Source organism: Perna viridis, chromosome 5 (genome assembly GCF_037379345.1).
Source record: "Perna viridis isolate PV_CMFRI_1.1 ecotype Kerala chromosome 5, ASM3737934v1, whole genome shotgun sequence".
NCBI classification, from domain to species: domain Eukaryota; kingdom Metazoa; phylum Mollusca; class Bivalvia; order Mytilida; family Mytilidae; genus Perna; species Perna viridis.
In genome coordinates, this window is record NC_142449.1 from 49,930,568 (window position 1) to 49,958,446 (window position 27,879).

The window sequence follows — 27,879 nt, forward strand, 5'->3', positions numbered from 1 at the left end:
AGGCAAAAAAGTAATACGAATTTGGATACCAGTCCAACCTTTCAGAACCCGCTCTATTTGGCATTGCATCAAGTCTTGTTTTCACAGCAACATATCTCTTGCTGATCAACATGCCTAGAATCGACAATGATGTCAAACTGGACTTTAAGGATGTACTTGTCCGGCCTAAAAGAAGCACACTTAAGAGCAGATCTGAGGTAAAAATGTGTTTACAATATCAATTATCATGAATTTATTACCAAATTTTATTTGCGTCCACAAGGAAATCTATTTCATCAAGGATATGAATAATTTATTGCACTTGTAACTTGATATTTTTCCGTGACAACGAAAGTAATTTATTATGATCGGTTTCTTGTGGAAAATTTGGAGAAATTTGTACTTTTTTAGTTTTTTTTGAAGGTCATTAACATTGTACAAGTGAAACATAATAAATTATCAACATAATTATATTATTTCTATAATTTTTTTTCATTTGAACAAGGAATTAAACATAGAATGATTGGAATCTCATGCTTTCTCGTATCTTGTAATAGTTGGTTAATACTCTCAGTACATGGGGATGAAGCAAGGATGGTATCGATTAATACCTCAGTAATAGAAAAATGTCAACTTCAAGTCAAAATTCGGAACCTCAAGGGAGAAGTTCGAAATTCAAATTAGCATTCCAGCCTTTGAATACTTACAGGACGTCACCATTTTGAAGTACATATATTCAGTCTGTTAAAAAAAAAACCTCGATAATGGCAGATATTCTACATTGTTTTCCAAAAATTTCTCATAAAAACCAATAAATACCATACTGTATGAACACAATTAGCTCCAAGTCAATTTTCGGAGCTCCAGTCTTTCAAATTAGTTTTGCTATATTTCTTTACAAATCCTTGAAAAGTCAAAATTTTGTCAAATAAAAGCCTTGATATTACAAAAGAAGGGAAGGCTACGACTTTAAATCTCCTTATATACATCCGGACCATTCCTGATTAATTTTAAACAAATTTTATGATGATACTTCGGGTTTCGAAGGAGATTTAATTTTAAATGAGGAGAGAAACTGCCCTCGAAGGTGGGCTAAGCAGTCAGGAGTCAAAACCATGGCATATAAAAATGTTGATATCACAAAGGCAGGGAAAGCTACAACTATAAAACTCTTTAATATATACACCCTCGAACCATTTTTTATCAATATTTAACAAATTTTATGAAGATAGATTGGGTTTGGGAGAAGGAAGTTTGAATTTTAAATGAGAAGGAAGACCACCCGCAAAGATGGGACCAGGCTGAAAAATTTGATAAGAGATGAAGGTCTTGAATCAAGATATTGATCAAAACAAAACATTGAAATAGTTTGGAGGCAACTTGGTCAGAATACTTACATTTATTGTGATGAAATGTTGAAGTGATGGAAATTATCTGCCATTAACAGGGCAGGCTGAGGAACATGAAATGCTCATGGGTAATCGCTGTTAATCTCCCCATGCAACATATTTATTAACATTATTTAAAAGTGTGCAATATTCCAATCCTTCTATATTTAACTCCTTGATTTAAATGTGTTTATTTTTTAGTCTAGAAAAAAAAAACTTTCAGTTGACAGAATCATAGGTGTAAAGTCTTCCACATTTGGCAGGAGCCTCCTAATGTTCCATGGAAAATTCAACAATCTCCTGTTTACATATACATGTCCATGTCAAAGTAGGAGATTTGGTTGCATTCACAGAAATTTCTCCCACTTTGAGAAAATTTTGAGAGATTTCCTGCTTTAGAATTTGCAAAGGCTAACACCTATGCAGAATGAATCAAGTTAGATATAATGTCTACAACACTGTCTTCAGAGAGTTTTTTTTCTAGACTTAAAAAGTTCCTGATGTCATTAAAATGCCAAAACTTGACTAATTTGATTTGGCACATAGACTAGTTATGCAATGACATTTATAGTTTGCTCAAAATGTTTGGAAAATTGAAATTAATTGAGCTATCTGATAGTTACAAGTTTGGAAGATTGATTGGCAATGTACTTATACTTGGTGCCTATTTTACAAAGGGTTTATTTCACATGAAACAGATGAAAATTGTCATGAAATATAATACAATATTGTGATTTCAACATCAGTCTTTTAATTTTCTTCTTTTATTTGTCAGACAGTGCTTAATTATAGAAAAATCTGTCAGTATCATGTCCACGGTGATTGTTTTAAACTACATGAACTAATGTACACAATTTAAAATTGATTGTTTCACTTTCAAACTGATTACACTTATTTTTTTTAAAGATGGCATATAAACATATTCATGTTTCTAATATCATTATTAATTTTATTTACATAAAAAAAACTATATATATTTCTGATTTTATTATACATGTGTATGCTCAGACACATACACAAATGTGTTACATGAGGTCAATCAGTATTACATAAAGTAAATGACACAGAAATGAGCAATATTGAATACAGAGTTAAATATATAGATTACATTCCTTTTGTCCAAACTATGTAGTGGACTTAATTGATGAACAATACATTAATTACCATTATGAAGGGACATTATGTAAAATTATATACCCTTATGTAATCTTGCTAGGATTAGTAAGACAGATTACTTTTTCTTAAGATAATGTACACATGTACAATCAAATGTATCTTCATGGGTATTTGCCTATGGAAGGTTACCATGACTAATGCACTATGTGCCAGTCATCTTTACCAAAAGCTGTATTACATGTTTTATGGTATTAGTATTTTGTAATGACGTCATAATGGTGCTACAATTATATGTCATTTAACAAAAACTTACGAGAATTGTTCGTGTTGTTTAACAGAAATATTTACATCCATGTCCATACACAAGAAACAACTATATTTTTACATGATAGACTGTGTAATGTATTAATTACACATGTAAATATGAAAATGTTTCATGTGGTGTTGACACCATTTCCTTGCCAAAACTATGACAGGTAATGACTAAAAAGTACAATTGACAGAATGTCTGAATTTCAGTCAACTTCAAGGAACTCTTTTGTCCTTTTAATGAAAGAATTATCGAAAGTGTTAATGATTTCTCATTTGTTACCAATTACTCTCCATATTTGCAATTAAATCTTTCAACAATTTATGATTAGTTTTCAGTTGTATTTTAGGCTAATGAGAGCCTTTATCACCCCTTCTCCTTTTATTTCAAAATGTCAAAGTTTATTCTTTACTTTGCTACCTACATGTACATACAGATCTGTACCAAATTGAATACAATAATTAATTTAGATATTAGTTATGCTTATTTGGTTGTATTTTAAATAACAATATTGTAATTTGAACAGTATAACTCAATAAATATTATAAAATACGTAAGAGTGCAAGAAGAGTCAACTAATTTGAAGTGTGACATATTGTAGAATCTTCTAAGCTATGCAGTGTCAAGTCCTACTTCTATTGTGACATCTTTCACGGTATGTCTGCTTGTTGTGTTGTTTGGCCCTGCATTTTCAAACCTTGTTTGATAGCGGGTCTAATCACATCTTCATTAACAGGCATTTGTTTGTATTTGTGCGCCATAAAAGTACACGGTATTTAAATTCGAAATGAGACTGAATTTAAATACACCTAGAATGATCCTTCATAATTGCATTTTCAGTAATGTTAACAATTTTCCATAATGTCTTGTTTTCATATGACTGCAAACAATTTGCAGTGGTATAATGGTATGGCATTATTGTCCATAGACACTTAGTTAACATTTGAGAACTTTTAATTTTAAAATTTTATAACAAGGTTTCAAATAAAAGGAAGATTGGCTTTGATTTTGGGGGTTATGCCCCCAACTATTTAAGAACTAGGGACCAAAAGGGGTCCAAAGAGAAGCATATCACATTGGTCAGACTGGTATCGATTTTAGGGGTTATGACTTCAGAAATAAGGGCCCAAAAAAAGTGGATCAGAAACGTGTTTTCCTGATGTCCTGACAATAACTTGATTATGATTGAATGGATCTCTTTGAAATTGTATTGCAAGGTGCCATTCCACCAAAGGGTGTCTTGGATTGATTTTGGGGTTAAAGACTTCAACCCTTTTAGAATAAGGGGCCAAATAGGGGCTTGAAATAAGCATTTTCCTTATGTTTGAACAATAACTTGAGTACAAGTGAATAGATCTCATATTTATTTTAATACAAGGTACCATACCACAAAAGGAAAACTTGAATTAATATTTGGGGTTGTGTCACTTGAACCAAGTGAGAAACAAGTATGTTTTTCTGATATCTGGATAATAACTTAGGGAAAAGGGAATGGATAGCTGTGGGAAATCAAATGACAAGATGCAATACCCCCAAAAGAAGGTGTTATTGATTTTGGAGTTTTTGACTGAAACACTTTAGGTATAAGGGGCCAAAAAGTGACCAGTTCATCTAATCCTAATAAAAATTCAAAGGTGTATCAAGTTTGAATGGTGTGTTGATACTTGCCTCAACTGTTCAGGGTTTGACCTTTACAGTCATGTCAAGCTTTGCCCTTCACAGCATTTTATTTCAGGCTATCATACATGTATATGTATATATTCAAATTGTATTTGATAAAATCTTAATATGTATAGGTGTAGGTATTCATTTGTAGGCTAATCCTAGTCTTCCCTTTGCTGTTTTTCAGGGACTATCTATTGGCATTAGTCTGTGTTATTTCATAAAAGATTAAAATTGAATTTAAATTCAGTTTTCATCAAAATATATACTGGTACTGCAGTACATGTATATTCCTAATGTTGGTGTTATAGAACTTTCTTTTTTCTTCCAATTTTTAAAGATCTGAATTGATATTTTGTTCAAATGTTCTAGTTGTTGACTTCCATAAAGGAACAGATGGTTCTTGCTTGCATTTATCTCGTGTATCAGTTGATTAGGACAGAACTCTAAGTCAGTTGGAACTACTCAGCCATTTCCAATACAGTAAAAAATAACCTCTGATGCAGAAAGGAGAATTTCTTCTTGAAAAATTTGTTGGAATTGTATTGATACACTTATCTAAGTAGTTCCATATTCATCGGATGGTGCTAAAAAATTTAGTTAGAAAAAGAGAACAATAGGGTATGTAAGTCTCGTAGTTAATTTTCCTTACTGGAATTTCTGATTTAGAAAGTGTTGAAATATGAAGACCGTTCTGCATTTTATTGTTTACTTCCGGGATCTCAGAGTACTGTATTACAATGCAAAATCTTTTATTTATCGTGTATCTTAACACTTTTATTATGAAGAAATATATATTTGACATTTTTATCAGTATTTTTACATAAAAAGAGGTTTTATTTTTAATTATGAGCACAACACTCTGTAAATGACACAGTTTCCATGCATTTGAATGAGTAATCAAGGGAACCAAGGTTATAGCGGTAATCAAAAGAATGTAATTTAGGGACAAAAATCAGACATGGAAAACAGACATACACAACAAAGAACACAAAGCAACTAAAATCATACATTCAAAGTAACAAAAGAAGATGAGCAACTCGGACTCCACTAAAAACTGGAAGCATGGGCCAGGTGCATAGTAGATTTGGATCCATTCCCATGAAACCACAGTCACATGACTAGACTTACATACTCTATACCAGTAACTCATCCAAGAACTTTGGCAATAGAAAGAAAGTGCTATGGTAAAAAATGAACTAATTTAACTATGACTTTAGAATTGGATCAGACAAATTCAGGACTGATTCTTCATCAAGTGTATCCAAGGTTTTTCTTTTGTGTAACAAGAAAGGCTGAGAAGTTCGGATTGAATTCTGAGAATTAGATTTTGTCGAAATTTTGCAGCATGGATTGACACCATATGTACTTCATTATACAGAGGTGATTTTTTCCTGCTTTTTAGGGGAGTTCCGCCAATTGAAATCTGGATTACCATTATTTGCAGTTGATTTATTTCTGATTTTACCAATTTCCATTTTGTTTGATGACCTGGTAACTTCATCCCAGATTAAATTACACTGCTGTTTCTTTATTGACTCATGACTTCAAATATTACCCTGAAGTTGGGGGGTGGGGGAGGATATTCTTTATGACAAGGTTTTGCACGTACTGTATTTGTGTATTCCATTAAGGAGTGATTACTATAATTAAAGTAGTTGTGTATGAGATGCCAAATACTTGCAGGAAATGGTGAGCTCTTAATGGCTGTTGTACAATACCATTAACCAACATAAATCAATATTGAAAAAAAATAGGAACATACAAAAAAGGAGGGACTAGACAACAATATAGCAAATCATTATACATTGACCTGTCTTAAAATCCCTCAGCAGACTACATGGTTAAAAATTAGATTTAAAAAAAATTGAACTTCTTGACTTGTTTTCCCAAGGGTAATACATGTCAAGCTTTGCAATGCGTATTTAGGGCTACAATAATTATACTTCTGGATAAGATGTGAAGGTAGAGATTGTACAATGTAGGACTAAAAATAATGTAGCATAAGTACATGTGTGAAGTACTCCATGTACTGGTTATTTTAATGTTTCAGAAAAAGATGATGTATTAATAATTTTATATTGATCCAATAAGTAATTTTTTTTGTGAAGTTAACTTTGATCCATATTCTACTGAAAACTATACTTTAAATGTGAATACAAGCTGTTGAATTTAAAAATTGCATTTAACACAATAGATATTTTGTATACAAATTTTAACAGATTGTGTTCAAACAAGTAACAGATACATGTAGATTAGATAAATATTTCTAAACCATTAATTCAACAAGGTCTTGGATTGTGTGTAGATTATACAATATACATGTAGGTTGGGAATACATCCATCATAAGAGCTTTGGGTGTGTGTTAATAGAAGTAAAGGCCAAGTGAAGTGAGGCAACATAACATTCTTTTTATGAAAAAATATTTTATGAAAAATCAAGATTTCATGCAGATTTGGTATACTGCATTAAGTAAATGAGTAAAGTAAGAATTTTGTTCGGTCAATACTTATTATTACTAAAAATATTCATAGTCACATGTCATTTTGCTGTGGAGTTGGCTTGATTTTATCATGTACATGATGTAGTAACTTGTACCGATAGCTTTGATTTACTAACTAAAGTTTAATAAAGCATTTTGCAGTGCTAATTTGGAACCAAATATAATCATAGTGGAGACTCTGTGAAATATTTTGGAATTCAGAAGCTTGAAAATAAAAAAAATAACAAAAATGTTAATAATGAATTCTTACTTTGTATTTTCAGGTGGATTTGATGAGATCATTCTCATTCAGGAATTCAAAACGAGAATACAATGGCATCCCCGTCATGGCTGCCAACATGGATACAGTTGGAACATTTGAAATGGCAAAAACGCTTGGTCGGGTTAGTTTGCCAGAAAAATATATATATTATATAGTTGCTAGTTTAATTCGGTTTTTTTTTTCAGTTTATTATCAATTTAGTTCAGTGTTCAGAATTAATATAGCAGTCATCAGAAACTTTAAATTTATAAAGTCTGTTAGCATCTGCAATTATCTAGCACTACCACAGGATAATAGTTTTATTGGTATCACCCATTAAGGTTCAAATGCAGATACAATGTAATTAAGTCTATTTTATAGGTATTTCTAATATATCATAATTAATTTTATGCTATTTACGCTGATAAAAACCCAATAAACTACTTTTACTGCGAACTAAATATGCTGATTAATTTTATTTAATCAAATTAAAAATAGTTGACCTATAGCCTCTTATCAGTACCTGTTTTTAGCTCATAGTCGTTAACAATTTTTAAAAACTCTGAAACTACCTGATTAATTGGAACCAAACTTGGTATTAATGTTCCTTGGGGTATCCTTCATAGTACTGATGTGGGGATTTTTGATCCGTCGAAAGACATTGCTGCTGTTACTAAAAATAGAACATAGGGGTCAGACAGTAGTTTTTTGCATATATCTCCAAAACGGTTAGGTTTAGCCAAATTCTGACGGGGTAAAAGTGTTAAGTATGATGAGATCTATCTTCGGTCAAATTTTCATTTTAATCTATTAAGCCATCTTGGAGTTATTAGGGTTAGGGTTAGGTTTAGCCAATTCTGATATGGGTTGAAAGTGTTCAGCATGATGAGATCTATTGGTGTTATTGCCATTTTTGGAGGTTTTTTGCTGTTTTTAATGTTGTTATTTTAAAAAATCTTCTCCTCAGAAACTACTTTACAGAATTTAATGAAAGTTGGTATTTTTGTTTTAAAGGGTATCCTTAACAAAATAATCATTTGGATTTTTGATCTGTTATAAACCATGGCTGCTGTTACTAAAAATAAAACAGGGGTCAGACAGCAGATTTTTGCATATATCTCCAAATCGGTTAGGTTTAATCAAAATCTGACTGGAATAAAATTATTCAGCATGAAGAGATCTATCTTTGGTCAAATTTTGGTGAAAATTTGTTGACTCATGTCGGAGTTATTGCCCTTTTTGGACATTTTTTGCTGTTTTTGATTTTATTACTTTAAAAAATATGCTTCTCAGAAACTATTCTGCAAAATTCAATTTGTTTTACAGGGTATCCTTAACGGAATGACCGATTTTTGATTGCTGAAAAAACATGGCTGCCATTTTTAAAAATAGAACAATGGGGTCAGATAGCAGATTTTTGCATACATCTCTAAATCTGTTAGGTTTAGCCAATAACTTTCAATTGCTGAAATGATCCTTATTATAAGGCTTACAAATGTGTCCAATGAATCAAATGGAGTCAAAATTGTCTGACAACTCCTTGTTAGAGTTATTGTCCTTAAAAGGCAAAAAATTAACCAGGTGAGCGATTCAGGCTCTTGAGAGCCTCTTGTTTTCTATGCCTTTACCTATAGCCAGCACTCCACAGTTTAGTTTAGTTTCGCACTTTTGGCTAGGGATGAAAAATGACATAAATGGAAACCGGTGGTTGCTATAGTGATTAAAAATGAAGAATCTATTGTTGATAAAACATTTTCTGAAAAAAGGGGACTTTTAAAAGTATTTTGCAATGTTTTATATATTTTCAATGTTGAAGGGGCTTTTTTTCAATGACAATTTGACTTCATTGTGAAAGTGAAAGTAAGTCAATTTTTTACCATGCTAAATTTAATAAGTGGATTACAAAGTGAAATAGCTCAAAATCTAACCGGCGATGCCCATATGAGGAAGGGGTTTTTGAAGGGAAAAGTTTGAACAGTTTCAGGGATTGAAATAAAAATTTCAGATATTTTGCGGGAAATTTGATATTTTTTAACCTGATTTTATGAACTTTTTTGCAAATTTTCGCATATTTTTGCATGGTTTCTATGGTAACCCTATATGCTGTGGGTAATTTTTTTCCAGAAAATTTTTACTGCATCCTGAAGGCCTTGGCTTGAGCTATTTGTAGATATATAGATTTACAGATGCTTGACAATTTTTTAAAGTGATAAATGTTACAAAGCATCAGATTACAAGACCAAAATTAGGCAGTTCTACAATACTGTGGAGTGCTGGCTATATAAACCAATCATTCATCATATTATATTCAGTATATATTCTACATTCGATTTTTTTGTTTAATCAAATATGGTGAAACAAAAACACACTCCATAGCTAAATATACCACTCTTCCACATTTCAACACGAAAATAAGCAACTGTTGTAAGAAATAAGATGATTTCTGTCTATTTGAAGAGGGAACAGATTTTAATGCTTCAGGAATAGGAATCTTTACAATTCCTCATTTCAGCAGGAAAGTACATATTAGTATGTGTATATGTCCTAGCTTATTCCTTTGTAAATTGTATATAGAATGGAATAGAATAGAATAAACTTTATTTGCCAATCTGAATCAAGGCGCCCCGAAGGACAGCAAAATCAAACACAATGATTACAATGATTATAGAAAAAAAAACAATAAATGTCCTAGCTTATTCTTTTGTAAATATTTTTTTTTACATAATTTTAGTAAGTCTGGAGTATCATGACCGCAGACAAAAATTAAGCAAAATTACAGTGCTGACATTTTGTTAATTATTTCAAAAACAACCTGCATTTATATTTTTTCATGAAGATTTTAAAATCATTCCTGTACAGAGGCGTATTAGGGTCATGCATAAAAAATATCATCTCGCCGCTGCGAGTTATAATTAACCTGATCATTTGATGAATAGTTCAATGTATACATAGCGCTGATTTAGAGAGGCGTGCGCCCCTAAACAATTAATTTTTTTATTTACCAAAAATGACTAACCTATCAAAAACAGCCTTTAAATCCTGAAATCCCAGGAGCTTCCGCCCCCCCTCGCCCCTTACCAGGGCACTGCCATGGACCTTTGGGGAATTTAAGCGGTCCTCAGTCACCTCAATCCATTCCCAGACCCCTCACCCAATGCTCACACTCCTAATGGAAAAATCCTAGATCCCCTGTAACTCGCCGCAACAAGATTGTACCTCTCCGTGGCAAGATAATAACTCACTATGGAGAGTTCGTAACTCGTCGTGTTAAGATAATACCTCGCTGCCGCAAGATAGTAGATAGTAACTTGTCTCAACTAAGAATTTGATAGAGCTTTTCTTGTGAAAAGGCTATAATGATTCAGATTTTTTTTATCTATAATAGTTGCAAGAAGGATAACTCATATAAGGACTCATCGGATAACGTTGACCCTGACATTTTTTTGTAGATCCTAATGAGATGATCATTTTTGCGATGTTAACTTTTTCTCTAGCTCTTATCGTATTCGAGATATTAGGCAAAAACAGCAAAAATCGTCAAAATTTGACCATTAAAGGGCAATAACTCCTTCCAGGTGGTCGACTGACGACTTGGACCCAACAAAGACTTTTTTAGAGCTTTTAATTCTGAAGACCCTAAGATGATTTTTTTCTATCTATTATAGTTTTTGAGTTATAGGCCAAAATATATGATTTACCTTATGTTCTATTTTTAGTAACAGCGGCCATGTTTTTTGACGTATCAAAAAATAAAACATAATTTTTATGAAGGATACCTTAAGGTACATCTGTGTCAACTTTGGTATCAGTAGTTTCAGGGGAGAAGATCTTTAAAAAAAAGTTTACGCCACCGACGCCAACGACGACGAACACATAGTGATGACAATAGCTCACACTGGTCCTTTGGACCAGATGAGCTAATAAAAAGTCATACATTGTTTAATTTATTGCAACTTCGTTTTTTTTTTTCTCAACATCATAATCACATTCTTAACAGTCTCTGACTATGCTGACTATGCAATGCAAGTTGTTCATACCAATATATTTTAACTAAGCATGATCCTATGGCAAGCAAAAATGGACAAAAAGGCTAATTTACTATCATAGAAATTAATTTCTAATATTAGATTTTTACAAACCTGTTTTGTCCTAAGGTATCTTCATTTTATCATAAATTTCATGTTCATCATCTGAATATAGCTGAAATATTGCTGCTCAGACGTTAAACCCCAACAAACAAACAAACCTACCAAATATCATTGACTTAGCACAAGTTCTTGATGGTAAACGGATTGGAGAAAAAAACTTAATGTTGAAAAGTCTTGCAAACTATTAAAGTCAACAGACCGTGACTGCAGGGTTACAGACATAAAATGTGTGCAAAACTGAAACAATAATATCCTAAAGTTTCTTCCTACCAAGTATCATTGACCTAGCACAAGTAATTGATGCTAAACGGATTGGAGAAAAAAAAAACTTAACAATTGTGAATGCCACCGACTATGCCGTAATCAGCATACCTTTGTCTCGCTTTTGTTGCTGGTGAGACAAAAATTATTAAAATAATTTTTAATATTAAGAAATGATTTTGTAATATCAAAAAAATATAAATTTCTAATGTTATTTTCTTCTTTTTTATTAATATTAAAAATAACAATTTTAATATTAGAAAATGATTCTTTATATTAAAAAAATAATTTTAATATTAAAAAAATGATTTTCTTATATTAAAAAGGGTTTTCTAATATAAAATGAGATTTTCTAAGACCAAAATATTTTTAATTTGTGATCCGTAGTGCAATAAAAATAAACAAACTATACCTCTGGTAGTTTCCTTTGTTTGAATTAACATCACTACCTGGCGATGACACGTCCATTCGTGCATCAAAAGTCTGTTCCTTGTGCAAAAACAAATAACTTAACGTAAAAGTTACGACCGAAAAGTATCCGTAACGGATATCCACCATGTATGTGGGATACCATAAGGAACATATATGCCAACTTTCATTGAATTCGGTGCAATGGATTTTGAGAAGATTTTCAAAGTTGCACATATGAAAATACAAAAAAAACTGTTTCAGAGGCGTAACTCCTACATCAGTTGACCAATAGTTGTGAAAATTTTGGCATAGGTCCATCTCATGATGCTGAACTATATTATCCAGCCAGAAATTTGCTAAAGGCAACGGTTCTTGAGTTATGCCTTTAGCAAATTTCTGGCACAGGTAATATTGTTCAGAATCATGCGACGTACCTATGCCAAAATTTTCAAAACAATTGGTCAACTGGTGTAGGAGTTACGACCCCTGAAACAGATTTTTTTTTTGCATTTTTCGCATGTGCAACTTTGAAAATCTTCTCAAAATTCATTGTACAGAAATCAATGAAAGTTGGCATATATGTTCCTTAGGGTATCTCACACAAAATGACCATTGGGATTGTTGATTCATGAAAAAACATGGCGGCTGTTACTAAATATAGAAGATAGGGTCAGATGGCAGTTTTTTTATACTTAAACTAGAGGCACATGAGAGCCTGAATTTCTTACCTGGTTAACCTTTGCAGATAACTCAAAAAACCGTTGCCTTTAACAAATTTCTGGCATAGGGTAAAATTGTTAAGCATCATGAGAAGGACCTATACCGAAGTTCTCAAAACCATTCACTGACTGATGTAGGAGTTACGGCCCCTGAGACAGTTTTTTGTTTTGTTTTTTTCACATGTACAACTTTGAAAATCTTCTTCTCTAAAACCATTTAAGATCATTGAATGAAAATAAGCATAATAGTTCTTTAGTGTATTGTGCTCAAAATGACTTGTGATTTTTAATCCGTGAATAGATATGGCTGCCTATACTAAAATGGAAATTAGGAAGACAGGTTTTTGAAAATAATTCAAAAATTGTTGCCTTTAGCAAATTCTGTCTCATTCCTCAAGTTTTTCAAATAAGCAAATGGTTAACAAGATGAGCGATTCAGGCTCTCATGAGCCTCTAGTTTAAGTTTAAAAATTCATAACACGGAAATGAAAAATTTGAAATTTATAAAAATCAAAAGGCAGCTTACAGCAATAGAACAATGCACCAAAGTTTCATAAAAGTAGGTGAAAGTGTTTTTGAGTTATTGTCTGAAAGTTTGACAATCTCCCTTTTTTTAAGTAAAAAAATTCATAACACGGAAACGAAAAATCTGAAATTTATAAAAATCGAATTGGAACTTAGGTCAATAGATATGGACAATTCACCAAAGGTCATAAAAGTTGGTGAAAGTGTTTTTGAGTCATTGTCCCAAGTGTGGACAATGGTATACCATAATACATCCCGTCTAAGAAGGGCGTATAAAAACTTGAAACCCATTTTGAATGTCAGTGAAAGCATTATCTGATTATGAATCAAATGTCATCTCAGCTTTTTACAAATTAAACCTTTTTTCCTAACAGAAATATCTATTTTCATCAAGGTCAGTATGACCTATACTTACCATTTAATATACTTTTTTTCTTCAGTTTTCTCTGTTCACATGTATACATAAACACTACTCTGTGGAAGCCTGGAAAGATTTTGCTGCCAACAATCCTGATATATTGAAGGTATCTATGAAGGATTTATTTACAAAACATACATTATAGTTGCAGTTTTCTCTTTATAAATTTATGTACTCAAATGTCTCCCACTGTGAATTGGAAAATTATATTGTTTGTATTTATTTATGTTGGTATGATATTAAATAGTTTGAAAATATGTAGCAAGTGATGCCTTATAATAAAATTCAGGGTCTAATCTAGAGGGAGAAATGAACAAAAGCTGCTTCTTGTTTGTGCTCACTTCTCTCATATGTCTTTGACAGGGAGAAGTTTTGTAATAGATTGTATGGACACAATTGTCAATATTATTATTTTTCAGAATTTACTAAAACTTCGCCTTGTCATCAATGTCTAGATTAGGCCTTGGAACTATTTAGTGTTTGAAGTATTGAAATGATTGGTTATTTATATTATGTTATGTGTGTAAACATGATCTTAGGCTACATACACTGTACATGCTTGTAAAGTTTTCTGTAAATAGTACTTTGTCCTTTCTTTTAATGATCACCTCCCAGCAAGTTTTATTTACCTGAAATTGTAGCTTTTAATTACAATTGACATTTTAAGTTGGTGGAGAATACATTACTCTCGCAAAGTTGAAGAAATAAGTAAATTGACATCAAACTGATGTATTAAATTTCATAGTTCTAAGTAAATTGACATCAAACTGATGTATTAAATTTCATAGTTCTAAGTAAATTGACATCAAACTGATGTATTAAATTTCATAGTTCTAAGTAAATTGACATCAAACTGATGTATTAAATTTCATAGTTCTAAGTAAATTGACATCAAACTGATGTATTAAATTTCATAGTTCTAAGTAAATTGACATCAAACTGATGTATTAAATTTCATAGTTCTAAGTAAATTGACATCAAACTGATGTATTAAATTTCATAGTTCTAAGTAAATTGACATCAAACTGATGTATTAAATTTCATAGTTCTAAGTAAATTGACATCAAACTGATGTATTAAATTTCATAGTTCTAAGTAAATTGACATCAAACTGATGTATTAAATTTCATAGTTCTAAGTAAATTGACATCAAACTGATGTATTAAATTTCATAGTTCTAAGTAAATTGACATCAAACTGATGTATTAAATTTCATAGTTCTAAGTAAATTGACATCAAACTGATGTATTAAATTTCATAGTTCTAAGTAAATTGACATCAAACTGATGTATTAAATTTCATAGTTCTAAGTAAATTGACATCAAACTGATGTATTAAATTTCATAGTTCTAAGTAAATTGACATCAAACTGATGTATTAAATTTCATAGTTCTAAGTAAATTGACATCAAACTGATGTATTAAATTTCATAGTTCTAAGTAAATTGACATCAAACTGATGTATTAAATTTCATAGTTCTAAGTAAATTGACATCAAACTGATGTATTAAATTTCATAGTTCTAAGTAAATTGACATCAAACTGATGTATTAAATTTCATAGTTCTAAGTAAATTGACATCAAACTGATGTATTAAATTTCATAGTTCTAAGTAAATTGACATCAAACTGATGTATTAAATTTCATAGTTCTAAGTAAATTGACATCAAACTGATGTATTAAATTTCATAGTTCTAAGTAAATTGACATCAAACTGATGTATTAAATTTCATAGTTCTATTGTATGCAATCCAATGCAAGACGTAAAAGTAGAGGCTGCATATAGTGACTTATAGTGACTTATATTTCTTAAAATTTTCATTTTTGTTTGCCTGTTAAGACAAAAGTATTGGTACATTTATATCACCATTTTTTTGTCCATCAGTCCACAGCACTACCCATTACAACTACAGATACAAAGCTTGTCCTTATGTCAAGCACCCATTTGTATTTTAAATGTTTCCTAATATATCATCTCAAAGTAATGGGCATTTAAACAACATAAAATGATATATTTTGTTGGTGTACTATGAGCTTGCGTGAGCACAGCTGTTAATGATGCCTGTATGTAATGACCAGTACCTCTTTCCTGATTTAACAAGTTGTATGTATCGGTAGGTGTGAATATCTCTTTACAGTATGTAGCAGCTAGCACAGGGACAGGTGCTGGTGACCTTGGGAAACTGAAGGACATCCTTCAGGCTGTACCAGCCATTACCTATATCTGTGTAGATGTTGCTAATGGTTACTCAGAACATTTTGTACAGTTCGTAAGGGATGTTAGAAAAGAATTTCCAACCCACACAATAATGGTATGATTTAAACAACATTTATATCTGATTGCATTATTTTAACTAAGAAATTTCATACTAGCTTTAATCAAATCTTGGTTCAGTTACTTAACACAATTCTTTTATTTAGAAATATTGAAATCCTAAACTACATGCGTTGTTAAAAATTATAGTTAGTTCTCCTCATAAAGCCAATTAAAGGAAAAACTCATTTAATGTACTCCAGGAAGGAAATCTCAATTCAATATTTTTAATGAAACCAGATCAAAAGTATATTTGCAATTTGTTTGAGAAACTTGTTTAAACCTGACTTTCTATGTTGTATTTTGGTGTATTTATTGTGAAATACCTGAAAGACAGAATAGAAAAGAAAGGATATTTTTTTTCAAATACAATATTTAATGACATATTAATATCTGAATAAATGATACAGCACATTTTTGTACATTCTCAAAAAAAAGTCAATATTGTTAGTACTGTAAGTGGCCTTTCTTATATCTGCATATCATATCGTAGGGCAAAATACCATGATATTTCATGGTATGGTATGTTGTTGCACTCCAGAAAAGAAATGGAGATCACATTAACAGTTAATGATTTAGTTGTAATCTCAGACGTTGTATTTAGGATTATTCTGTGAGGTTTCTCAGATGTTGTATTTGGGCATATTCTGTAATGGTTTCTCAGATGTTGTATTTAGGCTTATTCTGTAAAGGTTTCTCAGATGTTGTATTAAGGCTTATTCTGTAAAGGTTTCTCAGATGTTGTATTTGGGCTTATTCTGTAAAGGTTTCTCAGATGTTGTATTTGGGATTATTCTGTAAGGTTTCTCAGATGTTGTATTTAGGATTATTCTGTAAAGGTTTCTCAGATGTCGTATTTAGGCTTATTCTATAAGGTTTCTCAGATGTTGTATGTAGGATTATTCTGTGAGGTTTCTCAGACATTGTATTTAGGCTTTTTCTGTTAGGTTTCTCAGATGTTGTATTTAGGCTTGTATTGTAAAGGTTTCTCAGATGTTGTATTTGGGCATATTCTGGAAAGGTTTCTCAGATGTTGTATTTGTGATTATTCTTTAAGGTTTCTCAGACGTTGTACTTGGGCTTATTCTGTAAAGGTTTCTCGACATTGTATTTAGGCTTATTCTGTAAGGTTTCTCAGACGTATTTAGGATTATTCTGTAAAGGTTTCTTAGTTGTTGTATTTAGGATTATTCTGTGAGGTTTCTCAGATGTTGTATTTGGGCTTATTCTGTAAAGGTTTCTCAGATGTTGTATTTTGGATTATTCTGTAAAGGTTTCTCAGACATTGTATTTAGGCTTATTCTATAAGGTTTCTCAGATGTTGTATTTAGGATTATTCTGTAAAGGTTTCTCAGATGTCGTATTTAGGCTTATTCTGTAAGGTTTCTCAGGTGTTGTATTTAGGATTATTCTGTAAAGGTTTCTCAGACATTGTATTTAGGCTTTTTCTGTTAGGTTTCTCAGATGTTGTATTTAGGATTATTCTGTGAGGTTTCTCAGATGTTGTATTTGGGCTTATTCTGTAAAGGTTTCTCAGATGTTGTATTTAGGATTATTCTGTAAAGGTTTCTCAGATGTTGTATTTTGGATTATTCTGTAAAGGTTTCTCAGACATTGTATTTAGGCTTATTCTATAAGGTTTCTCAGATGTTGTATTTAGGATTATTCTGTAAAGGTTTCTCAGATGTCGTATTTAGGCTTATTCTGTAAGGTTTCTCAGGTGTTGTATTTAGGATTATTCTGTAAAGGTTTCTCAGACATTGTATTTAGGCTTTTTCTGTTAGGTTTCTCAGATGTTGTATTTAGGCTTATATTGTAAAGGTTTCTCAGATGTTGTATTAAGGCTTATTCTGTAAAGGTTTCTCAGATGTTGTATTTGTGATTATTCTTTAAGGTTTCTCAGACGTTGTACTTGGGCTTATTCTGTAAAGGTTTCTCGACATTGTATTTAGGCTTATTCTGTAAGGTTTCTCAGACGTATTTAGGATTATTCTGTAAAGGTTTCTTAGATGTTGTATTTAGGATTATTCTGTGAGGTTTCTCAGATGTTGTATTTGGGCTTATTCTGTAAAGGTTTCTCAGATGTTGTATTTAGGCTTATTCTGTAAAGGTTTCTCTGATGTTGTATTTAGAATTATTCTGTAAAGGTTTCTCAGATGTTGTATTTAGGCTTATTCTGTAAAGGTTTCTCAGATGTTGTATTAAGAATTATTATGTAAAGGTTTCTCAGATGTTGTATTTAGGCTTATTCTGTGAGGTTTTTCAGATGTTGTATTTAGGCTTATTCTGTGAGGTTTTTCAGATGTTGTATTTAGGCTTGTATTGTTAAAGGTTTCTCAGATGTTGTATTTAGGATTATTCTGTAAATGTTTCTCAGATATTGTATTTGTGATTATTCTGTAAGGTTTCTCAGACGTTGTATTGAGGCTTATTATATAAAGGTTTCTCAGATGTTGTATTTAGGATTATTCTGTAAAGGTTTCTCAGATGTTGTATTTTGGATTATTCTGTAAAGGTTTCTCAGACATTGTATTTAGGCTTTTTCTGTTAGGTTTCTCAGATGTTGTATTTAGGCTTATATTGTAAAGGTTTCTCAGATGTTGTATTAAGGCTTATTCTGTAAAGGTTTCTCAGATGTTGTATTTGTGATTATTCTGTAAGGTTTCTCAGACGTTGTATTGAGGCTTATTATATAAAGGTTTCTCAGACATTGTATTTGGGATTATTCTGTAAGGTTTCTCTGACATTGTATTTAGGCTTATTCTGTAAGGTTTCTCAGATGTATTTAAGCTTATTCTGTAAAATTTGAAAGCCCTTGTTCTTTGTTTACAGATTCTGTATAATGTACAGTCTCCTCATTCATGAATGGAATTCACATTTACAAGAGAGTCATCTGTGGATCAATTATATGTAGGTTCATATCAGTGCATCGTATATAGTCACATTTGATCTAGTTTCATATCAATGGACAGTTCAGGTTTATCACTTAAGTCATGCCAGGGGTCATTGTGATCCAGATTATTTTTGACTTTATCAGGCAGGAAATGTAGTAACAGGAGAGATGGTAGAAGAATTGGTACTTTCTGGTGCTGATATAATCAAAGTTGGCATAGGTCCTGGCAGTGTGTGTACTACACGTAAAAAGACAGGTGTAGGATACCCACAACTTAGTGCTGTGATAGAGTGCGCCGATGCTGCACATGGTCTGGGAGGACACATAATATCTGTAAGTAAAAAGACAGGTGTAGGATATCCACAACTAAGTGATGTGATAGAGTGTGGCGATGGTACATATGGTCTAGGAGGACGCATAATATCTGTAAGTAAAAAGACAGGTGTAGGATACCCACAACTAAGTGATGTGATAGAGTGTACCGATGCTGCTCATGGTCTGGAAGGACACATAATATCTATAAATAAAAGACAGGTGTAGGATACCCACAATTAAGTGATGCGATAGAGTGCACTGATGCTGCATATGGTCTGGGAGGACACATAATATCTGTAAATAAAAGACATTGGTAGGATATCCATAACTAAGTGGATTGTGCCGATGCTGCACATGGTCTAGGAGGACACGTAATATCTGTAAGTAAAAAGACAGTTGTAGGATACCCACAATTAAGTGATGTGATAGAGTGCACTGATGCTGCATATGGTCTGGGAGGACACATAATATCTGTAAATAAAAGACATTGGTAGGATATCCATAACTAAGTGGATTGTGCCGATGCTGCACATGGTCTAGGAGGACACGTAATATCTGTAAGTAAAAAGACAGGTGTAGGATACCCACAACTTAGTGCTGTGATAGAGTGTACCGATGCTGCACATGGTCTAGGATAACACACAATTTCCGTAAGTAAATAAAAAAGTCAGGTGTAGGATACTCAAACTTAGAGTGGTGATAGTGTGCGCCGATGCTGCACAAAGTCTTGGAGGGCACATAATATCTGTAAGAAGGTTTATTAAGTTCCTCATTCAATAGCTGTGTATAACATCCTCTTCAAAGAAGATTAGGGGTTTATAAGATCCAACCAACTGTCTGTCAATCCATGTTCTTTGTAAGCACAACTCCATATAATCTGTTTAAATGAATATGAAGGTTTGGTTTCTTAAAATGGCATGTTTTTAGGAAGATAAGTTATGAACAGCATCTGATATTGAAACTGTAAGAAATTATGATAATCTTACGAAGTCTGGTGAAAGTGAAGGATGTTTTGTGATATTATCTTATTGTCAGACAACATCTTGTTTGAATACTTTCTGCAAAATTCCAAAATGCCTGTGTGTAGAGTTAAGTAAAAAGAAGTTAGAGCTTAATAGGAGGAACAATTGTTAGATGCTTGGCAGGGGAGATGATTTTTGGGTTTACATGCAGGTGCATCAGATGCAAAGCAGGTCAGATTATATAGTGACCATTCAATTCTATACTGAATACCAAAACTCCACAAAAAGTCGTTAAATCATATTAGCTCACCTGACCAAAGGCCATGTGAGCTATTGCAGTTGTTGTCAACAATTTTTCAAAACTTTCTCCTCTGACACTACTAGACCAATTGGAACCAAACTTGGTTTTATTGTTCTTTGGGGTATCCTGTATAGAACTGATGTGGGGATTTTTTATCTAACAAAAAACATGGCTGCCATTACTAAAAATAGAACATAGGGTCAGACAAGTTTTTTGCATATATCTTAAAGACCGTTAGGTTTAGCCAACAGGGGGTGGGGGCAAAACACTTCAGCATGACGAGATCTACCTGTGGTCAAATTTTTGTTTTAATCCATGAAGCCATATTGGAGTTATTGCCATTTTTGATGTTTTTTTTTGCCTTTTTTTAATGCGGGTTCTTTCAAAAATCTTCTCCTCTGACACTATTTGGCATGTGGGAATTTTTGACTCATCGAGAAACATGGACGCCATGACTAAAAATAGAACATAGGGGTCAAACAATAGTTTTTCGCATATATTTCCAAACCCTTTGGTTTAGTCAAAATCTGACAGTAAAAGTGTTAAGCATGTAGGTCAATTTTTTTGTTTTAATTCATTGAGCCATGTTGCAGTTATTACTTTTTTTTACGTTATTTTGCTATTTTTAATGTTATTTCTTTCAAAAATCTTCTCCTCTGACACTTTTGACCAATTGGAACCAAACTTGGTATGAAAGTTCCTTGGGGTATCCTGCATAGAATTGATGTGGGGATTTTTTATCCTTTCAAAAAACATGACCGCTGTTACTAAAAATAGAACATGGGGGTCAGACAGTAGTTTTTCGCATATTTCTTTAAAACCATTAGGTTTAGCCAAATTGTTTCAATTGCTGAAATGTTCCTTATTATAGGGCCTACACAATTCTGCATTTGATTTAAGATGTTGGATGACTGCTTGTTAGAGTTATTGCCATTGAAAGGTGAAAAATGACATTTTTAGCAATTTTCAGCCATTATCTTGAAAACTATAACAGACAGTAAGCAACTTTCAGTCGCTGAAATGATTCTTATGATAAAGCCTACAAAATTCTGCATTGGATCAAAAATGTCTGAAGACTCCATGTCAGAGAGTAATTGCCCTTGAAAGGCGAAAAATCATGTTTTTAGCAGTTTTCAGCCAACTTCTTGAAAACTGTAATAGATAGAAAGAAACTTGATGAAACTTGATGAAATGATACTTATAATAAGTCTTACCAAAGTCTTACTTTGAGTCAAAATTGTCAGACAACTTATTAGATTAATTGCCCTTGAAAGGCAAAAATTTCATTCATGCTCCTTGGAGCCTCTTGTTAAATGTATCAATCCGAATCAGCAACGCTCAAAATATATCCTCAATTATTATGTGAAAAATCACAATACATTTGAGTTCATCAGTTATTTTCACATAAAAAGATATCTGTTCTGAAAAAGTTGTGCAAGTTCATCAAACAAATAAATAGTAGTGTTTTCTGGTCCTATTTCATAAAACTTCATTACTGGAAGAAACCTTTGATGTTTTAATATATATAATGTGTTTCAGATTGTTGCCGTTGCCGTTGTGTGTAATGTGTGATAAGATTAATGTATTTAATTGTATTGCAACATGTATAATTGTGTAATCTATAGTTTAATATGACTTGTAATTAAAGAATGCTAACTTCTGGCTAAATTGTGTGTGTGTAGTTTGTGTAATGTGTTTCTCTATACCAATGTAAAAATAATAATAGGATAGTTAATTGGAAAGAGTGAATAACCAAAATATTATCACAAGTGCCGAGGAATGCATACATTTAACTAGTGTGCGGAACTTGTTCCATGCACAAGTTAAATACTCAAGCATTCTTGGCATGAGTGGTTATATTTTGGTTATCCACGATAACCAATTGATTATCCAATTTATTATATAGATTTTCTTCATATTTTATAGATATTTTCAATATGAATTTTAAAATCTGTGATTGGCGAATTGATATCAAAGTTGTTACGTTTTGGCAGGAGAAAGCGTGAGCGTGAAATTACCAAATTTATTTCACAGTGTGATTTATTGAAATTTATTACAGTGGGAATATTTGATAAAACACTGCTATCTATATAATAAAGATATGGATTTTGATATATTCATATAAAAATATAATTATATGTATTGTAGGATGGAGGTTGTACATGTCCAGGTGATGTTGCCAAAGCTTTTGGAGCTGGTGCTGATTTTGTCATGCTTGGTGGTATGTTGGCTGGACATACAGAGTCTGGCGGAGAAATTATTGAACAAAATGGGAAGAAATTCAAAATGTTTTATGGCATGAGTTCTGCTACTGCTATGAAGAAACATGCTGGTGGCGTTGCTGAATACAGGTAAGGCAATGATAAACAAGTATGCCAATTAATACTTATAACTAATTAACACTGGGTGACCTTGTCAATTACAGTTGTGGAGGTTTTCATCATGAGTTCTGTAATGAACACTTGGTGACCTTATCAGTGGCAATTGTCGAGGTTTTCATCATGAATTCTGTAATGTACACTTGATGACCTTACATATGATTTGCAACAATCCTACTTTCTATGAACTTTAGTATTTTACAGTTATTAACCCCAATATGATTCTTTTTGGTAAAACAAAATTGCTATTTGTGATGTAGTTGTGGCAACCTTTCATTTGATTTATGAAAACCTAATAGTATAAAACATTTTAGTTCCTGCACTCGTTGACTCCACCCAACGTATTTTTTTTGGGAACAAAACATTAGTATTTTGGATGTACACTTTAAGACCTTTCATTTGATATATAACAACCTTAAGTTCAAAGAACTGTTAATATTTGCACTTATTGACCCGTAAGGCTTTGAACATGTATGATATATCAGTTCTGTAACTTTGATTTTTGAAATGTGCTATTTGAGACCTTCAAAATGATATAACATATAACTGACCAAGACAGAGTTGAAAAATTATGCAATATTAATTCTATTTATAGTTGGTAGTTGAACTTGTCAGTACTTCGGTTTTTGAAGTGGATACTTTTATATTTTAACACATTTAGGGCTTCTGAAGGGAAGACTGTACAGATAGAGTACCGTGGGGACGTGGAGAATACTATACAGGACATTCTTGGCGGTATCAGATCTACTTGTACTTACGTTGGAGCAGGCAAACTCAAAGAGCTCAGTCGCAGGACGACTTTTATACGAGTCACACAACAGTTAAATGAAGTTTTTGCTGCTTCAACAAAAGAACATTAACTCCCTTTTTTTAAGATTCATTCCAGTGTTATGTTGTTGTTTCCAATTCCAGAACACTGTTCAGGTAAAAATATGCCAAGTTTTAGTTTTTTAGAGTTTCATCCTTGTTATACACACGGCAAAGGGTTTAGTGTATACAGGTTTCACCGTCTGTCCGTCTGTCTGAACTATTATCTTTGCAGCTTGAAGCATTGGTATGAAACTTTGTGGGATGTAATATATCCACAAGGAGATGTGCATACTGTCAGGATTTTATTTTTGGACAAAAATTGTAGAAATGACAGCTGTTTGAACTTAAGCATTTTCAGCAAAACTTGGTCTGATGTGTTGTCTGTAACTCCTCCTCAATGACTTGCAGGGGTGTTATATTATGATATTGGGATGTGCATATTGTCAGAAATTTTTGTTTAAAGTATTGTTTGCTGTTATATTCTGTCATTTTGTTGTCGACAAAAATACTAATTGTGGTTTTGAGTTGGATGTTTTAAAAATTGCAGCAAAATTGTGTGTTGAAAGTCCTTACCAGTACTTTATCTCCATAAAAATTGTGTCCAATATGAATTATGTGTCCACATTGGTCTTAAAATGTACAGGGTTCAAGGGGCTGTGGGAAGTATTAGTCCTGGTAGGGGCAATGTCCAGTTTTTAGCCATACAAGTTTATTTCTTTTTATTTTATATTGTATTTTTGTTGCTTTTATTGTGTACTGCATCATTATTGTAAAATTTTACAGCTTTGATTCATTTTTATTACTATTTCCATGTTTTTTTACCATAGTACTCCAATTTTTTTGGAACAATTTGGTATTGCTTTTCTGACAGTGTTTGAGTATCTTAAATTTTCTTATAGGAGATAGTGAAAAATCAATTAATATCTAGTTTCTGAAATGGATTAAATATCATATGTTTAACGATGTCCCGATGATGTATAATTGAGTAATGTTTTTTTTTCTATTGCTTTCTGGTTGCTGGTTAGATATAAGTTTCATGTAGTTTTCAATAGTATGTGAATAGAAGGTTAGGCAAATTAGGTAAATAACATTTTTTCAAATATTTATTAGCTTTAAACCAATATTGGTTAATCAGTACATATTGAAAATATAAATTTTTATAATGCTAAGTCATGAATCATGTGGGAATGAAATCTTATGGGAATAAATGGCACTCATTATTGTTTTACTGGTAATTAATTTATGCTTATAGTGTTTTACAGGTAATTGATTAGCACTCATAGTGTTTTACTGGTAATAGAGTAGCACTCATGAATGTCTTATTGGTAATTAAGTAGCACTCATCCATGTCTAACTGGCAATTGAGTAGCACTCATTTCTGTTTCACTGGTTATGGAGTAGCACTCTTGTGTTTTACTGGGAATTAAGTAACACTCATCTGTGTCATACTGGTAATAGAGTAGCACTCATGAATAACTTGCTGGTAATTAAGTAGCACTCATCCATGTCTAACTGGCAATTGAGTAGCACTCATTTTTGTTTCACTGGTTATTGAGTAACACTCTGTGTTTTACTGGGCATTGAGTAGCACTCATGAATGATGTACTGGTAATTGAGTAGCTATCATTAGTTCAGTAGCACCCATCAGTGTTTTACTGGTAGTTCAATAGTACTCATTAGTGATTATTATGTGAAAGTCTCAGTAAGAATAAGGAAAAAATTGTAAAATCTGTAACCTGCAAAAAATAAAGAAATAACCATCTACATTTACTTTAACTTAAATTGATGCAGAAATCACTACACCAATAAAGAAAGCAAGCAGGAAGTCTTTCATTAGAATGAAAGACATTAAGAATCTGATAGATTTGAGAGTACAAGACAGAAAAATATCCAACATTCAATGGTTAGATTTCAAATTCTCAAATAAAGCTTTGCCAAGTTATCTTTCCTGAGGGAGTGATTTCTTCGTCATGTATTTTCTGGTTGTGTTTGATTCTTTTTTTCTTTTTTGATTTTTTCACTTTTGAAATTAGTTTTGTGATTGACTTGCACAGATTCCTTTGTATTTACAATGTAGAAGATTAGGGTTGAACTTATCTTGGTTTAAGATTGCTGTCGCATTTGTCTTAATTGTTAATATTGCATTAGAATATAAGTACTGTGAAAGTACTTTAATTTATGGATATCAATTTTCGTGGATCAGTGAAGAAACACAAGTTCGTGGATTCTTTAATTCGTGGTTCTGAAGTTATCAGTAAACCCATCAATGGGAATCTACTATTCGTTGAGAGCCAAATTTTATGGTTTGACCTATCTACGAAAACCACAAAAATTGGTACCCCAGGAACAATAGTACTTTCGCAGTATCAAATTTTTTTATATGGAGGATTTATTGATGGCAAAATATTAGTACATATGTTGTCAATATTTCCTCCTAATTACTCACTTACCAGATCATTTGCTATATAGCCACACCAGTAAATGGCACCAAACTCTACTCTTAATCCTAGGTCCCTATTCTGTCTATTTACTAGGATATACCCAGTAGGCATTGAAATCTCTGTTGAGGCCAATTTTTTTTACAATTGAGATATTTGTAGTTCTTTTCTACCTCCACATGCTTGGAATGATGGCTTACTGTTGTTTTTGTATCAAGTGTTGTTTTAATAAAACTTCAGCTTGTTTGATCTTCATTTTATGTTTGTAAAATGTCTTTATACTTGTCCCTCTTTAATAATCCAATGCTTATACAAGAGATCATAGAGGACCTAATCTGTCTATATAGAAATATTCAAGCTATTAATGTTCCTTAGGGTTTCCTACAAAGGTCTGATGTGGGGATTTTTTATCTGTGGAAAAACAGCCGTAACAAAAAATTGAACATTGGGGTCAGACAGAATTTTTTCACATATATCACCCAAAATTTTGACAGTGGATAAAAGTATTCAGCATATCTGTGGTCAAAATTTTGTGTAAAATTGTTAAGCAATGTTTGAGTAATTGCCCTTTTTATTGTTTTTTTAGCTATTTTTAATGTTATTCAATGTTGTTACATGTACATTAAAAAATCTTCTCCTCTGAAACTACTTGACCAATTAGAACCAAACTTGGTATGAATGTTACTTAAGAATATTGTGCGTAGAACTGATACGGGGATTTTTGATCCATTAGAAAAACATGGCGGCCTTAACTAAATAGAACATAGGGGTCTGACAGAAGTTTTCGTTAAGTTTAGCCAAATTCTTTCTATTCCGAAAAGGATCCTTATTATTAGAAAAGTCTGCATTGAATTAAAATTTTCAGATGCTCTGTAGTCTTTTTGTTAGAGTTATTGCCCTTGAAAGGCGAAAAACTATGTTGTAGCAGTTTTCAGCCAATATCTTGAGAACTATGATAGATAGAAAGGAACTTTCAATTGTTGAAATGATCTGTATGATAACGTCTACAAAATTCTACAGGGATCATCGCTGTCAGAAGACTCCTTGTTAGAGTTATAGCCCTTGAAAGGCAAAAACATCATGTTTTTAGCAGTTTTCAGCCAATATCTTGAAAACTATAATACATGTAGATAGAAAAACTTTCGATTAGTGAAATGATCCTTATGATAAGTCATACCAAAATTTCTTGAATCAAAATTTTCTGGCAACTCCTTATTAGTTATTGCCCTTGAAAGGCAAACACTTTAACTAAGTAAGAGGGAGCCGCTTGTTATGGGTTATGCCCTTTTGAAATTAGATATTTACTGAAGTCAACATTTATCAGGATTGTCATTGCAACTCTTCTAAAATTACCATTAACAGAATTTCATAAAACTTGGTATGTAACAAGAACATCTAATGTTCTGCATGTTATCAGGAAATTTTGATTCTCTAATTTTTATAGGAATTATGTTCCGTAGTTCCATATATACGTCTATAACACTTTTCTCATTGCATATATATAAATCTTTGCAGCAGGTTCAGCCATTGATTGGTCTAGCTTGTTATTTTTAGTCATTGCAGAATACTGTCTAAAAACTGCTAAAAACGTCTTTTTCGTCATTTTTAAGAAACATTCATACCAACTTTCATTGAAATCTATGATCAAGTAGTTTCTGAGAAGATATTTGAAGAAGTTAACTGACGACAACAGACGCTGTGGTGTATTCCTGATTGTTCCACTTTTGAAAATTGTATGTAGAACAGGTAAGATTTTTTGTGGGACAATGAGGAATAGGGATATGGGA

At 32.2% G+C, this 27,879-nt stretch overlaps 1 protein-coding gene across 2 annotated transcripts; it reads left to right on the forward strand.

The window, feature by feature from the left end:
- Window positions 1-3: 3 nt before the first annotated feature.
- LOC148618102 (GMP reductase 2-like) lies at window positions 4-26,341 on the forward strand. Of its 2 annotated transcripts, XM_088585968.1 has the most exons (8): window positions 4-197; window positions 3,395-3,448; window positions 7,223-7,342; window positions 13,705-13,788; window positions 15,820-15,993; window positions 19,033-19,221; window positions 22,615-22,817; window positions 23,506-26,341. In XM_088585968.1, the coding sequence occupies exons 1-8, from the start codon at window positions 111-113 to the stop codon at window positions 23,702-23,704; spliced, it is 1,110 nt and encodes a 369-aa protein (XP_088442094.1). In that variant the 5' UTR covers window positions 4-110; the 3' UTR covers window positions 23,705-26,341. The 2 variants fall into 2 exon arrangements, with proteins under 2 accessions (XP_088442094.1, XP_088442095.1); XM_088585969.1 differs by lacking the exon at window positions 3,395-3,448 and having other exon boundaries at window positions 5-197.
- Window positions 26,342-27,879: the final 1,538 nt, after the last annotated feature.

What these genes read in the sequence shown, in the direction of transcription:
- LOC148618102 (XM_088585968.1), top strand. Translation starts at nt 111, where the DNA reads ATGCCTAGAATCGACAATGATGTCAAACTGGACTTTAAGGATGTACTT. An exon ending in CACTTAAGAGCAGATCTGAG is followed by an intron (nt 198 to 3,394) that starts GTAAAAATGTGT and finishes GACATATTGTAG; the next exon opens with AATCTTCTAAGCTATGCAGT. An exon ending in GGTGGCGTTGCTGAATACAG is followed by an intron (nt 22,818 to 23,505) that starts GTAAGGCAATGA and finishes TAACACATTTAG; the next exon opens with GGCTTCTGAAGGGAAGACTG.